The 16,658-nt window shown below is 44.9% G+C and overlaps 1 protein-coding gene across 1 annotated transcript; it reads left to right on the plus strand.

The window, feature by feature from the left end:
* Positions 1-7,217: 7,217 nt before the first annotated feature.
* TMEM200C (transmembrane protein 200C) lies at positions 7,218-15,776 on the plus strand. The gene is made up of 2 exons (XM_079108964.1): positions 7,218-8,571; positions 11,413-15,776. Exon 2 carries the CDS (start codon positions 11,513-11,515, stop codon positions 13,415-13,417), a length of 1,905 nt encoding a protein of 634 aa, XP_078965090.1. The 5' UTR covers positions 7,218-8,571; positions 11,413-11,512; the 3' UTR covers positions 13,418-15,776.
* The last annotated feature ends 882 nt before the right edge of the window (positions 15,777-16,658 follow it).

Consider the following 16,658-nt stretch of genomic DNA (forward strand, 5'->3'; position numbering starts at 1 on the left):
GACAACTAAATAAATAAAATAAAACAGAAGTAGGGCTATAATGCTGATTGGTATCAACTTTCCAGAAAGTATCATTTTTCTATCATGCATTAATATTAATGTCATCAAAGTCAGAAGCTATAAGTGATTGGAAAGAATTTGAAGGAAATCTGTGACCCAGCTACACTTTGTGAGGTGAATATATTAAACACTTATATGATTTGCTGTAAATACTCAGCTGTCTTTATAGACCCGCCCATAGCCAAATCCAGATCCCTGGGAGGGGAATAACTTTGGAAAATAATAAAAATCAGGAATAATTTGCAATATTATCTCTGATTCTCCTGCATCTCATTTTCCAATATACCATGCCAATATCTTGCCTCTATGGAAAACTGTGTAATTGCTTTCCTTTGCCTGTCAAGAAGTGATGTTGGCATCTTTCTCACTAGAAAAGAAATATTTGTGATGCTTTTCCAATGTAATGATACTTCAATCTTCTTCAGTATAAAGAAGCCAGCTCAGATTGTTGTCAGTAAGATTTTATAGAAATTCAAAACTAAATTTAGTATGGAAAATGTTTTGTGCTTTTCCTCTTCAGGAGAAAAAAATCTAAATATTACTTTGAGTTTATTTTGATCATTTAACTTATCTATTATGGTTCCGATAGGACTGGAAGAGATCCATTGGGTAAAAACATGGGATGGATGCCAATTTTATTGGTTTTACGGATTAGACATGTACATGCTTTGTGATGGCAATTGATAGAGGCAGTTTTCCCTTTTGTTTTGACTCTGTACTCCCAAAGAATATGAATGTTTTACAGATGTTGCCATCAGGGTTCATCTGGAAGATGTGGACACTAAAAAGTAAGTAGGTGACACCCCTTGAAACATGGAATTTAATTCCTCATTGTAGCCCTTTGGCCTCTTCTTGATTTTGAGCCTCAAACATTAAAATTCTATAGTTACAGGGCTGGGGCTGTAGCTCTATGGTAAAGCACTTGCCTAGCATGTGTGAGGCACTGGGTTCAGCACCACATATAAATAAATAAATAAATAAATAAATAAATAAATAAATAAATGTATTGGTTCTATCTACAACTAAAAAATGTATTTTTAAAAAATTATATTGTTATGTGTATTATTAAACTCACCAGTGGGGATTCCAAAATATTCTGAGGGAACTAGAGAACCATCATGGGTCTCTAAACAGCAGCACTTATACTTACAGTCCCCATAGCCTGGGTGTGATTTAAGGAAACCTATATCAGAGAATGACGACTCTAAGAGAGTGAGGGTCAGTTAAAGAGGTGAGTGTGGGCCCAAGAAGCCCCTGCAATCTGTTTGGGACTTGTTTGGAACTGCAAAGCAATTTGGAGGCTTTTCTGGGTTGTTGGATCTGACCCGAACCCTGCATTTTACAGGTGGTTTTCACTCTCCATTGCAGCTCCTGGGCCCAGTGCAGTGCCCGATGGGTAAAGAGCCCTCTATAAACATTCATGTTCATCACAAGCACCACTTACATCTGACAAATGCCCTGTGGGCCTCAATGCCCATATCCCCAACCATATTCACAGTGGTGGTTCCATGATTTCTGTACAGAATCGGCTTAGGAACAGTGAAGTAGTGGGATGAGGAACATATATGTAGCAAGTACCTACTTTTCCTTCCATCTGTTCATTTGGGGGTACTCTGTATGGAGGGTGGAGGTGCTGGGGACAGAACCCTGGCCCACAGTTACACAGTGCTGCCACTGATCTCATTTCCTTACAGCTGCCCTTAAAGAGAGATGTAATGTGCCACTCCTTATAGATTACACAATTATTCAGAGACTTAAATAACTTGCTCAACACCACAGGACTGGGAGGGGCAGTAACTTGAGCATGAATGATCTGAATCCAAAGAGCGATTCAAGAGCAGAGTAAATATGTCTTTTGTAGAAAGTTGGATTCAAGTCCCAAATCCACCAAGCCTGTTCATTAAGCAAATGCTTAAAGTTTCAAAAGCCACCACGTTTAACTTTTATCTTCTATTTGAGGGAATAAAACAAATATTCTGCTGCCCTAGGTAAGAGAAAAGCATATGGACTCAGATGTCACATACCTCCAAGGGCACTATTTGGAACACATATTTAAAAGCAACATATTCTTTCTTTCTCTCACAGACGAACCACACACACACACACACACACACACCAAGCCAGTACAACAAATATTGGGATCAGCTAAGTTCTGTTACCCCATTTCTCAAATTTTTATGGGCACACAAAGCACCTGGACACTTGCTAAAATGCTGATTCTGATGCAGTTTGGGATGGAGAAATGAATCCACATTTCTATCAAGCTTCCAGGAGTTGCTGCTGATGCTGTTGGTCCTTGGACCACACTTTGAGGAGCAAGGGGCTGGAGTGCCCGACCACCTCTTCTCACTATAAGCTTCTGAATATGTGTCAACCAGGTACCTGCTGGGCTGCCTATTACATGGGCTCTGTCTTCTCTGGGCCCTTTCGCCTATCAGTGAGGCTATATCCAGATCATTCCTGCTCTCACGCCTGATCTTGTCCTTCCCTTTATTATTCAGGTCCATTCCAGGTCAAAGTGGGAGTGGGGAGAGAATTCAGACCTATGAAATACTCCTTTCCTATTTTCCTCCCTGTAACACTGCCTAATGATCTTTTCTTTCTCTTCTAAAGTCCTTTAGCACTTAAAGATTTTTACCTTTACCTTACATTGGTCACTATTTTTTTAAATGATTTGAATTAGATTATACACTAATAAAACCATGTCCTCTCATTGTTTTCTTGACCCAGAAATCCTTGCAGATGGTTGACTCATTTTCAGCTTCCAGTTCTCTGTGGCAGGTCAGCCCTTGGTGAGGCCTTCCTAAAATACCCAGTCTAGCCTGTTCTCTCTTGCTGTCCCCCAAGACTAGTCCCAGAACTCTCTTTTAGTTTCTTAATACCACTCATCATGATTTGAAATGTTCCATTTTTTTGTTGACTATGTACTTTCTGTCCCCTCCCTCCACCAGGAGAGAGGGATTGTGTACTGATTACCACTCTGTCTCCAGTGTCTTGAATGGAAACTGTAACATAAAATACGTATTGAATAATAAATATTCATTCCATGAAGAATGCAGGAATCACAGAGCTAGGCACACATGAGATGTTAAAGAAAATGCTTATTGGATGAATCAGAGATCTATCACCCAAATAGTAATCTTGGGATCTTATGATTTTTTTACTTTTGAAAACTAGCTCTTTTTTGTGTTTCCTCTTTCCTGCTCTGTACCCACAGCAGCTAACATCGCAATTAATTTTGAAAGATCAGACATGTGAGTCACTGTTAGCTCTCAGTAAGACAAGCCATGTATCCATAATTTTGTAGATTACACAAAATAATAAGAACATTAGGATGGATATCTAGGATGTGCTTTGGGAACACAGGGCAAATTTAGGAGTGGGTCTCTTCTTGGCTGTTCCATTGACAAAGCCTTCTCATGAAAGCCCTTACCAAGCTCGGCTTTCATCTGCTTTCAGGCCTACCAACACACTCTACTTTCTCTTCTCAGACCTCAATTATTTTGTAAGGCATAGAATCCAGCTTCGATGGTGTACATGGAAAATGATAGAAAATTCAGGCTCTTGGGGAAAATTGAATGTACAAAAATGAACCTACTTCTCAGAGAAAACAACCTCTGGTAGGTCCTCCAGTTGAGAACACGGTTATTGATAATAATATGAATGAGTAGGACTGAAGACAGAAATGAAGGCTGCCACTACCACAGGCCATTTGTCTAGAATAAAAGAAGAAGATACTGTATGATGTGTTCTAAGGAAGGTTTTTTAAGATTTGTATTATTTCTTTACTTTAGACTTTGTGGTAGAGTATCTGGCTTGAATTTCTTTGATACCTCTCAGAAACACAAGAAATGGGCTTGGTTATGCCCTTGACATTGATATGCGTTTCTCTTTGATCAAATGGGAAATTCTTGAAAGTGAAGCTGTGTTCTATCTCTTCAGAGGTCATTTGTGGGACCCTAGGGACTGGAGACAGAGGCACACACCTGTTCTAGCACAGCAGTGTTCTACTGGGAAAGGCTAGAAATGCAAATCGCTTAACCTCTCTACAAGCAGCTGCAATGATGTACTCAGTGCAGCCGTGGAAAAGTCATCCTAGGACTTTGCAGCTCTGTTGCTCTGTCCAGGCTTTGCTATGAGTTTTCCTTTCCTGTTTCTTCCATTCCCAAAGACTTCTTGCGAGGCTTCCTTTAATCTGCTCTTGCATCTCATATTTTTGCTGTCTTCTCAGGTTCTTTTGACTTTTACATGTACCATGAAAAAAATGTGACACTACCAAGGTCCATTGTGATTGATTTGCAGATAAAATATAGGACTCTGAGTTAAATTTTAATTTCAGATAAACAACAAAATTGTTTTTTGCAGAAGGGTGACCTTGGCAATATTTTAATTGGATAAACCTAGTGAATCCAGTTGTGTGCTTCATGTATTGTTTGCCTTTGTCATTCCTTTTTTTTTTTTTTTTTCCCTGTCATTTTACTTTTTATTGCCAGGGGTATGAAGAGGGCAGAAGAAGGAAGAAAGAGAAGGAATGAGGGTTTGCACCCTGTTCTCAATCTGGAGTGATGATTTTTCTCTTATGTAGAGATGCCATACAAAGGCTACAAAGTCCTTTTAGTGAAGTCCTCAAACTTCTAGTCCTCTGTGTTGTGTTTCTCCAAATTTCTAATTTGATTGGAGAGCGACATGAGTTTGAAATCAGGGTTTTTGAGCAAAATGAAATTAAGGAGTCCAGGTTAACTGCAAAATGAACAAAGTAGCAATGAGGAGTGTTTTTACCCTGCAGAGCCGGCTGTCTGGAATTGGCTCTCTGGCATGCCTCATGTGGATAGGGACAGTTCAGTCACAACTGCTAGAACCCCTTATAAGAAACGAAGTGCATATTGAGTCCCATGTAGATCCTGGTAAATATGAATGGAACAGGTGGGTGAGGGCATCAAGCTGGGGATAGCAATACTAATAAGGACTTAGCTAAGTTTAACAAGTGTTTATAAAGGACTGAAGTTTGGCTTATATCAATTAAAATTGTTGAGATCTCATCACAACAATGCTTTGTGGAAGGTAGTGTCATTATCCCCATTGTGGATGGGGAAACTAAAGCAGGCAAGATTAAGTGATTTAGTTACTTAACCAAATTAAGAAGTTGGTTAATGGAGGAGATAAACTGGTTCCAGGACCTATTACCCTACCTACCTCAGTTTCTGCAGCCTCAACAATCCCTGAGAGCAAGATGTGTGCAGAGGTGGAAGCTACTGAGCTACGGGCATAAGAAGACTTTTCCCTGTGAGCACACTCCTGAAGACCAGAGGAGCCTCTGTGTGCCTTTGGCAGGTCACTGTCTTCCCTGGAGTCATCCAGGTGGCACAGTTGGGTCAGTCAGTCCAGGTTGATGAAATAATAAGGGGCATTAAATGAGTTGTGAATAAATTATGAAACTGAATACATTACATAAGTATTCTTTTTAAGAAAGCACAAATGAAAGGTTGCACGTCAGAGTTTAATCCAACTAAACTAAGCTAATCTTTTCCCTCTTCTCTTTTCTCCCCGCAAGGCTTTGCTTCATGACCATCCCTGCTACAACCTGCTCAGATGTTCTGCTGAGCTCTGAGATCTAGAGACATCAGCGAATGATTACAATTAGGTAGCCTTGGCCCTTCTGTCCTCAGCAGGATGAAAGTGGTGTCCCACTATCTCAGAAATCATCCAAACTGAAATGTGAAAAGAAGGAAAATAACTCCAGAAGGGCCAAGAGGATCATTGTTCCTTCAAAAAATAACTTGACATAACTTGAAAAGTCCTGGGAATGTCTGCTGATACCGTATTTCAGAGGGAATAAAGAACTCCGATGGAAACAGATGTGATCTCTTTGATTTCCTCTGATACCCTGAGCTGAAAACAAAGAAAATTAATGTGTTAACACTCTGGTTAAATGGAACAGTTCACAGTTCCAAAGAGCTCAGTTTGGAAAGAAGCTTTTGAATAATAAACCACATATTCTGTTATAGTCATCAACATAAGAATAAGCTAGCTGCGTCCCAAGACCCATTTGTCCAAAAAGATCCTTCTCCAAATCCCTCAAATGAGCTTTAAATGTGCAAATGATGGCTATAATTTATGCAGAAATTTGAAACTATTAATGGCTTAATCCATCTAAAATCATAATGAAGTTCTTTGAAAATATTCCTGTTTGTACAGCCCAGCAAACAGAGGACAGCAGGTGCCCCCTATGTTCCTTAGCAGCAAGCTATGTAATGAAATGAGACCGCAGGCCCAGTCTTTGTACAGAACACCAGATTATTATCAGGACTCAAGAAATGCAGACGTTCAAAGCTAGAAAGGCTTTAGAAAACAATCGGACCTAGTTGAGTTATTCCTCCTTTGAAGTGATTTCCCTAAAAGGAAACAAGCCAATGTGGGACTTAAGACTTTCCTTTTATTATGATTTGTCTTCTAATATTCTAGATCTGAGCAGGAATGACAGATGGAAGGAGGTGGGTTCTGAACCCTGATCATAATCTAGACTCACAATTTTCTGAAAAGGGTGACAGAAGATACCTTTGAAACGGGCAGGTGCAGGGACTTCAGGACACATTTCTCCTCCATCTCCTCCCATCTGCCCACCATCTCCATTGTAGCCTCATATATCATGATACACATTTGTAGCATTGACTACGCATTTTGTGCCTTTATAGTTTTTTTTTTTTTTAATGTATGTTCTCCACTTAACAAGTGGATGCTGTCTACATTGAAAACAATCTTGTAATTAGGATTTCGGGTAGCAGAGCCCTTCTGAGTAGGCCCCTAAACAGCAAAACTTAAGATATACAACGCCCACCCATCATCACCACCGCCAAAATATTTGTCTGGATCCTAAATGTCAGACAGCACACTTGCTTTATCTGCTCTCTGTACCTCTTTCCTGAGTCCTGGTTGCCTCATTTCAATAGATAATCGAAATCTTTCTTACTTTCTCAACACTCTGTGGGGAAATTCCACTTGGAAATTCTCTTTCCCCTTCATTTTCACTTTATAGTTGAGAGGAGAGGGAGGGATGAGTTAGGAATCAGGATTCCTCTCTCTACCCTTCTTTTTCAAATGACGTAGGGAGTTTGGACATCCTCCCTACCCCCACCTCCCCTCTTTGATGCTAACCCTGATTCCTGGAGAATTATAGTTTTCCTTTTAATGCTTGCTGATTACCGCACAGGGTAGGAGCAGCAGGGGCTGCCCAAGGAAGAGCCTCTGAACAGATTTTAATCTCCAATGAGTCCCAGCTGCCCGCGTCCCGGGTAGCAGCCGTGGTCCCCCTAAGGCCGGTCACAAAGCCCAGCTGAGCTGAAGCACGATAACATCACACAGAGGCTTCCAGAGTCCGCGGTGTGCCCGGGTCTGCGGTGGCCGCTCCACTCCACCGGGGCGCGAGCTCGCCAGGGGACAACTTACTGTGTTCACCGGCCGTCCACACTGCAAACTCCCAAGTGGGAGGGGGGAAAGCTGTCAAGACAGTGTCGCGTCGAAGAGTAGAGGCAACAAAAGAGGAGAGAGAAGAGGTGCGGGAGGCAGGGGGAGAGAGACTGGGACACTATTCCCCAGCTTCCCAAAGCGCCCCTCGGATGCTGATGGGGGGATCCCCCGGGAGGGACGGGGCTTTCTTGGGGCCCCCTCCGGCCCACTGCTCAGACAGGTAGTTGGGAGAAAAAGAACAAAGGTGCCAGCGAAGGCTGGCGGCGGTCCCGGGGCGCCCCGGGGGCGGGGAAGGCCGAGTCGCCCCGCGCCCTGCCCTGCGCGCTGGCGCCCGGATCCCGCAGCCTGAGCGCCGGGCGCCGGTGCCTCCTCCGCCTCCCTTCGCGCCCCTCGTCGGGGGACGCTGCGCTTCCGAAGGGACGGGAGGCCGGCTGGAGAGGAAGTGGGGGAGCGGGGGGAAGGCCGCGGGGGGGGGGGCCGCCGGGAGGAGGCGGGGGGCGGGGCGGGGGGCGGATGCGCCCCTGAGCCGCTGAGTCGGGCTGGGTACCGACTGCCATCCTGCCGCAATTTCCCTGTGTCATGGCTCCGGTCTCTTAGCAACAGCCGCCAGTCCGGCCGCCCGGAGCCGCCGCCGCGGGCTCAACTCCACCCGGCGGAGCCCGGCGCGCCGCAGCCACACAAAAGAAGCGCAAGGGCCGGGGACCGCGCGGCCGCAGGGGCCCGCTCGGGAGCGCCCCGGGAGGGGACACCGAGAACTGGAGGAGGAGCGCCGGAGGGCAGAAGGGCTCCGAGGCAGGATGCAGGATGCGGAGGACCTGACACTTCTTGGAAACTCTTGGAAATGGCTCCCGCCACAGCGCCGGAGGGGGTTGCGAGCTCGGGGCGGACGCTCGCCCCCGCTGGGCTGCTGAGCAGCGCTCGCGTGGAGGGCCCCGAGGCGCTGTCCCTGCGCCCCGCCGTCGGCTCGGGCTGAAAAAGTTTCTCCATGGTTCCTTTGTGTCGCCCGAGCGCCTGTTCGCCGGCCCCGAGCTCCCCCGGTCTCCCTGGGTAAGTGAGCGATATTGTTTGCGTCTAGTGCTGCCATTTTGAGCACTTCTGTCAGTCCCCAGCCCCCGAGCTGCCCCTCCCCAGCCTTCCTGTCCCCGAGCCCCGGTTCCCCCGGCTGGTTTCGGGGAGAGAATTTTCTCTGGGCGGGCTACCCGGGATGCGCTGACCAGAAACAGCGAGTTCAGGATTGCCCTCACTTCTCTCCTGCCTGTCTTCTTTCCAGAGGCGAACTCGCAGCTGCTGCACTCATGTGACTCCAACTGAAATAAACAGACCAAAGAGAAGGGCAAGGGGTGCGCTGCCCTGCCCAGGAGGGGCTGGGGGTCTAGGACCTGGGTTGGGTGCCCGGCACAGCATGGCGCTCGCAAGCCTGCGGGTTCTGAGCCTCAGTCGCCGAGTGGGGCTTAATCCATCATGAGCCGAGAACTTGAATGTCTCTCTTGGAAGCAGTTGTATTTTTAGACATCACTCCTTTTCTTCCCCCATCCTCCATTCCTTAGCCACGGAAAGACCAGCACCAGGCAAGTCATTTGTGAGGGCAGACAATCTCCACTGCTAAGTTTGCTTTCTTACCTTAAGTCTAAAGGAAAATCTCAAAGGTGGGTCTTCCAAGGCTCCTGACCTTTGTCAGTATTTCATGTCAGATGGTGATACGTTGAAAAGGAATTAAGCTTTCAACAGGGCTGGAGGAATGATAAACTAGGGAACTAATTACTAGCTATTAAACTAATTTTAAAGATCTGTAAACGATTCTTGAAATCCATTCCAACCCTCCTCACATCCTATTTGAGCCAAAGCTGCCTTGCTGAGGAGAAATACATGTGGGTGCCTTCCTCCCCCAAGACAATTTAGCATCCTGGTGCACCTTATCAATGCCTAAACAAAACGTTAGCCCTTCTCTCCTGGGAGAGCCACCCTGCAGACTGAGTCTGGATTTGCTTCTACAATGTCTTGTCTTTCAACCCTTCTTCAAGATAACCACAGACCTCCAGATTATTAAAGATCCTGGAGTCCAGGGTCCAGTTAAAGTAGCAGCCTCAATGTTGCAAGTAAATAATAAATGTTATTATGGGGGGTGTGGAAGAATAGTAAGCTACTCTTTACGCACAGGTATGTACATGATGTTTGTACTTACTAGTGAAAAAATTTTTTTTTTAAATTTTAAAGCTTGCAGGTATGTTTTTTTCTAGTGACCCTTCTTTAACCTACCTAGTGTTTCTTTTTTACTGAAGTCTAAGTTCCAAAGAGGTATTGATTTGCAAACATTCTAAAGAGCTAATTACCATCTGCTTTCCCACATGGAGAAGAGATCATGCCTATATTGATATAATGAAGGAATTAGGGGCCAAAGCTTTCCACCCAAGCAACAATTAAAAGCAAAAATCTACCTAAGTAATCCCACATTTTCAAAGGGTCATTTATTCTAAAACATGATTTATCTTATAAAGTATAAAACACCAAAATGCCTATAAGAGATATCTCCCCATCTTTCAGATTCATGCAATGCCCTTAATTTTAGCATCTCTACTATAGGAGATAACACAACCAATGGGACAGAAAATGTTTTACTCTAAGGATTCAGAAAGACTGGACTTTTAAGAAGATGACAGATAACTACAGATAGGCCTCTGTGAATTTACCTACCCAGATTCTATTACAAACAACTAAATAAACTTCCTAAGGATAATCCATTGATTACTGCTACCCTCCCTTCCCAAAATGACCTCATGAGAAAAGGATGAAGAAAATAGCTCTCACTTGGGGAAATGCCATCCTACAAATCATCATTATTATGTGGATTTCTTCACCTAGTTAATTGCCTACTCATTTGAATACTGTAGAATAGGATTCTGTAGAGTGCTGTTGGAACATTAATAAGGGGTCAGAAAGCTATTATGGCAGAGTTGTTTTTTTTTTTTAAAGATTGTGATTTTCCTACATGAGAAAAATATCTTTCTCCTGGAGATTTCAGGGTACTTCTCAAATTCCCTGATGAAATTAGTACAAGATACCTTTAAGGAAGTCCCTCTGAGGGAGGAGTGAAGGCCAGAAGGTAGAGCTCAGTTACATAACCATTACCTAAAACTAAATATTCCACCCCAAGAAGCTGTTTAGATGTTGCAGATAAGAGATGAGAAGGTTTGAGAGGGATCTGCTTGCCTTTAGTGGTAGGAACAAGAATAGGTGAGAGCCAACTTTGTGAAGGAATTTATTGCCACAGTACTGAAATGTTTTTGGTATTTTCTTACAATGAACTCTGTTAATTATCTGGAGAAAATAAACTGTCTTCCTGCCAGTGTATATAGGCTTTTATTTTCATCCAGTGAAATGAATTATTTCTCCTTCATTCAATAGGAATTTTCATGACCGTTTCAGTAACTTTAGGCTCCACATTGAGAGATTCCTGGTCTTGCCTGAAGACTTACCATCCCTTGGGAAATATTCTAATTCCAATGAAACAAAGGAAGAGAAAGGCACTTCCATGACAGTCCTCAAGTTCCCACACTGTTTATCAATGGTGGAATCCTCATTGACTGCCAGCCAGGAGGATTTGAAATGAACAGTGGTGGAGATTATCTATGGAATGGGGGTGGGTAGGATGGGGAAGGAGGGAGAATATTACTTCAAAATTATTTTATCAGGTCAACACCGTTTCTCTTCATTTATACCTCCCCAGTTTTGGTCTCTCTACTGGGCGCTTGGGTTAATGGGTAAAGATTCGGGGTGAGGGTGGGGGTCACACATGGAATGGGATCCGGGATCCTGGAGTGGGACAATTGCAGCACGTGGGATATTGCTGCAGTCAAACCTACACCCTCTGACTCTTCTTCTGCTTTGCAGCAGGAGGAGGTGGGGAAGCAGCTAGTGGGCAGCTGGCGCTCCCTCTGCACAAGCCTGGACCGCAGACTCACCGGCGAGCCCCCATCTCCAGGAGTCCGCCATGATCGCCACCGGAGGCCTGCTGAGGATTTCCGCCAGAAAGCAGGATCCCCTCCGCCCCCAGAGCCAGGTCCCTAAGCGCAAGAGAAAAGCCAAGAAGAGACGCAAGAATGACGTGGTAGTGGTGAAAGGCAAGCTGAAGCTCTGCTCCATCTCAGGCCTCATAGCCCTCTGCGGGATCCTGGTGCTGCTCGTGGGCATAGCCATGGCTGTGGTGGGCTACTGGCCAAAGGCCAACGCTGCCAGTAGGGAGGGAAGTAAGCAGCTGCTGTCTCAGGGCAGTGGCCACCACGTCCAGGCCACCACCGCCAACAGTAGCAATGGCAACAAAAACTCAACCAGGAGTCACCCTGGGACTCCAGAGGGTGTCAACTCCAGTTCCGTGGGCGTGCCCAGAAGCACGCCTCCAGCGCGGTCAGCCGCCCCTCCCTCATCCTCTTCCACGTCGGTGGGCTTCTTCTTCCGCATCTTTTCGGGCTACCTGCACTCGGACAAACTCAAAGTCTTTGGGCCCCTCATTATGGGCATCGGCATCTTCCTCTTCATCTGCGCCAACGCGGTACTGCACGAAAACCGGGACAAGAAGACCAAGATCATCAACCTACGTGACCTCTATTCCACCGTCATCGACGTGCACAGTCTTCGCGCCAAAGACTTGGCGGCCGCCGCCGCAGCGGCCGCAGCCGCCGCTGCCTCCTCGTCGTCGTCCTCGGCTCCCGCCTCGGCGCCCCCTGGAACTGCACCACTCAACGGTTTCCTGAGCTACGTGCAATCGCGGGGACTGGAGCTGAAGACCGGGGGTTGTGGAGGTCCTGGGGACACCTTCGGGGCGGCGGCGATGCTGGCCCGGGGTTCCTGGCCCCACCCCACGGCACTGGGCGGGGGCAGCGGAAGGGCCCGGGGCGCGGCATCCCCACCCGACTTAGCCTCATCCCCGCGCTGCCCGCGAGAGCCCCCAAGCCTGGCGGAGGCCGTGTACAGTATCTACCGCGAGCGCTCCGGCGTGACCGGCCGTCGCCGGGCCGCAGCCGCAGGCGCCGCCACCGTGGTTACCGCCGCCGCCACTGCCACCGCGGCCGCCAGCGGCAGCAGCAGTCCGGCGCCCTGCAGCCCACCCGAGAGCTGGGGGCGCCAGAGCACCGCCAGCTCCCTCGTGGGCTCCTCGCTAAGCGCCTTCGCGCTGCTGCCCTTACAAGGGGACCGCGACAGGGATGGAGAAGCGGAGGGCGCGAGCTGCAGCTGGCAGAGGCCACCAGGGGAACGCGGCTCCCGGGAAATCCCGCGGGGAGAGCTTGAACTGAGCTTGACCGACCTTCGCGGCGCGGAGGGCGGCGCGCACTGGGCGCTTGGGGAGCTGGATGAGCCCGGGGGCGTGGCGGCGGCGCACACCGCCAGGGGGCATGGAGGCCGTCTGCCCAGGACCGGCAGGTATGCGGCCTTGAGGCGCCGCAGCACCAGCGGACTCCCGGACTACCGGGCGCCACCATCCCCCGAACCCCCGCCCTCCCCGCGCGGTGCGGACCTGGACTCTAGCCTTCAGGACACAGCCGCCTTCCCCTCGCCTCCCCTGCGACTGGAGGACTCCTCCCTCGCCAGGCGGGACTCGCGAAGCTCCCAGTCGGATGACCTGTCCAGTAGCAATAAGGGCTACAGCCCCCTGCGGGAGGCCGGCACCTCCTTGGAGTCAGTGGTGGACGTAGTAGCCAGTAAAAGGCAAGACTGTGAGGCCGCCACCGTTTTGGATGCGGAGCAGGACCCCTCGGAGTGTCCCAGCCAGGAGCCACCAATGGCTGAGCAACCTCAGGCAGTGCAGAGGCAGTTTACAAACAAGGAGAAACTCTTTATGATTTCCCGGTCTCATGCCACAGGCGTTGAAGAGGGAGAGCTGGAAAGCACTGGCATTTAGGGGGAAAGGAAAGAAGATGGGAGAAATGCTCATTTGAATTAGAGCGTTAACAGCTCCCTATTCCTTTGTGGACCGGTCTGAGGAAATCATCCAATATCCAAAGAGCTGCAGAATGTTATTCTTGAATTGCATTCACAAGATTCTTGTAGATAACTCCAAGCAATTTTTTTTAAAAAGCTAACTAGTCTTTTTATGTCCGATGGTGATTGTATGTTTCATGAAAACCAAATGTATTAAAAGGTCAGCAATCTAGTTCATTAGATAAAATTCTCTTAATTTTCTTAGAATCAGAATAATATATTTTTTACAGTAACTGTGCACTTTACTTCAATTTTTTGTTTTGTTTTGTTTTTGAGCCCTAATTTCCCTAACCCCTGTACTCTGCGGCTGGTTTTGTGGATTGCTGCTTCTGACAAGCTTTTATTTTTTTCCCCCTCCCTCTCTTTGTGGAGCATAGAAGGGTTTGTCTCAGTTCTCTTAGAACTGGTCTTTCTAAATGAAGTCAAAGCCAAAAGCATGAGTAATTCAGGAAAAGAGCACTTTCTTTGCCCCATCCTACTCTGCTCTTGCAACTGTCCAAAGGCCTCTTTATTTTTTAAAAGGGTATTTGCATTTTGATACTGGGACTAGAGGGATCCAGAAGCTAGGTGGACTGTTACATTCCTAAGGTCACAATATCAAGTACAACATGCTTTGTTGAGTATTATCACTCCTGTATTGAAAATAGCATTAATATTTAAAGTCTTTTTTAATAAAAGAAGTTTCCAAACAAACAGTTAAACATAAGATCACTTCATTTTGCCTGGGAACTAATGCTGCTTCTAAAACTCAGTAAACATTTAACAGTTTATCTGGTGAATCTAAAATAGTTTGCTATGACATTGCTACTTTGTAGTTATCTTTCCCCAAAGTATGAGTGAAAGTATGAGTACATCAATAGATTTCCAGTATATTTTTAACTTTTAAAAGCATAGGGCAGTACTTAACATTTGGGAGTTCCTCTTTTGAGTGGAATGAAACAATGAATAAATGGCACTTTTCTATAATATTTTGAGTTAACCTTGAAGTATTAATTTCTAAAGGACCAGGCCCTGTATTCATTCCCTTCCCATTTTCTTGGGTTTCACCATTTGATTTTGTTTTTAAGTTTTTGGTCTTGAATCCATAACTTACATAGGCAAAAAGGTAGTATTTCAGTATTATAGCCGATTGTTTACATTTGATGTTATTAAAAGTCAACTAGCAGACTGGGGTTGTAGCTCAGTGGTAGAGCGCTTTCCTAGCTTGTGTGAGGCATTGGGTTCAATTCTCAGTACCACATATTTTATTATTAAAATAACAAAATACAACTAAAGATATTTTTTAAAAAGTCAACTAGTTAATGTTCAAGAACAGGAGAGATAAATAATTGCAATTCCAATGCCTCCTCCTTTGAGTGTGACCTGAGGAGTTTGGGAATTGCTTTCTTTTGGCCATTCAGATAGAAGTTTTTCACACAGAGGAGACTATTTTTGCAGAAGACTGAAATACTGATTTCAAAGGAAAACCAGTACAAGAAGTGGTCATGTTGGTTTTAGTGCACAAAGCAGCTGTCCTGCAGAAAGACTGCAGATTTGTGAAGCTTTGAACATGGCACAGATGCTGGGTTTTAGGCATCTGATCTGCAAAATGAAAATCACTGGACATACTTGTAGAGATATGGAGAAGATATAGCATGGTCAAAGGAGTTATACATACAGAGCCTAGAAGACTACTGGCCCAGAGTGTGTGTGCAAGAAATGATGGCTGTTGTAACCATTACTACCATTATAATACATTGTCTGAATGTATGCTGTACAATAATGGGCCTGGACTCAGTTGAAATCTAGATTAGCCACTCATTCTCCACATAATCTTAGATGAATCACTTAATCCCACTGGGCCCTGGAGGATAATATAATCTCTATGATCCCCTTCAGCTCTTAAAGCTTTACCTAAGTTCAGAGTATTGGTTTTATCCTGAATACAATTGTATCATATTTGTGCACAAGACTTAGAAAAGAGTGTATACAATACTTCATAAACTTCCATTTATGAAACAGTCTGTAATGATTTTTTAAAAGACCTAATTTGTTCTCAGTTTGAATCTACATTAGGTTAATAACTCACTTTAAGGCTCTGGGTTAATTTATTGAGCTCTCTATGGAGCAAAAGTGAGTTTATATTAACCAGAGTGACAAAAAAGTATAATAAGACCTCCAGGTAATGTTAAATTCCAACAGTTCCAATTGCATCATTGCACTACCAAAAACAAACAATCAAACAAACAAAGCGAAATTTCCCAAATTTCAGCATACTGAGAGTATGTTATATAAAAGGAAAAATGGTTCTGGTGTTCTGCAATGCTAATCCAGTTCTCAGAAAATACATTGTAATGACATTTAGCAAATAATAAAGCCACCATTTCTTAGCCTAAATGAAGAGGGGTGAGTAGAATAAGATGTATTCTTTATTCCTTACAAACTTTAGAAAATTCAGACTAAATAACTAGTTATACTTAGTGATACTGGTTGACTAGTTATATTAGTCAGATTAAATAAATGTGGCTCATGTTGATCTCATACATACGGGTTTTCTGAAATTAAATCCTTTGGCTAGATAAATTACTTTAATTTCAAGTTGTATCTATCTTAATCATTGTGCAGTTTAACTAGATTTTCCCCCCAACAGGATGAATTCAATTCTGCAAATTTTGGGAGACATCTGGGATTTCCTCAAACTTTAGGAGGAATCCTTTGCAATGATAACCATGAAAATTCACAGTATTAACTTGGATAGGAGCAAAAATCTTTTTCAATAATAGAGCTAATTGTTATTCAATATTTACTGTGGGTAAGTTCTGTTCTACCAGCTTGACATATATTATATCAGTTAATCCTCACAGCAACTTTATTGAAGTAGGATTGGTATTATCCCCATGTTATATAGAAAGACACTGGGTCAAAGGGATGGAGTACTTACTCAGGGTTACACAGCTGGTAAGCAGTGGAACTTGTGTTTTCAGGGTTTTGACAGTTGTATGAACCTGCTGGCAAATACTAAGATGAAATGAATATTTTAATAGACCATTGAAGCACTTCATATTTCCTTAGTTTTCCATTAGATCCCTTTCCAGAACAATTCTTAGTCATATGCTGAGAAATGTTAGAATTACAGTCAGATTTAAAGTTGGTGTTTGTGTTTTAGTCTTTGGACTGACATT

This window comes from Sciurus vulgaris (assembly GCF_902686455.1).
Source record: "Sciurus vulgaris genome assembly, chromosome: 13".
Lineage (NCBI taxonomy): Eukaryota > Metazoa > Chordata > Mammalia > Rodentia > Sciuridae > Sciurus > Sciurus vulgaris.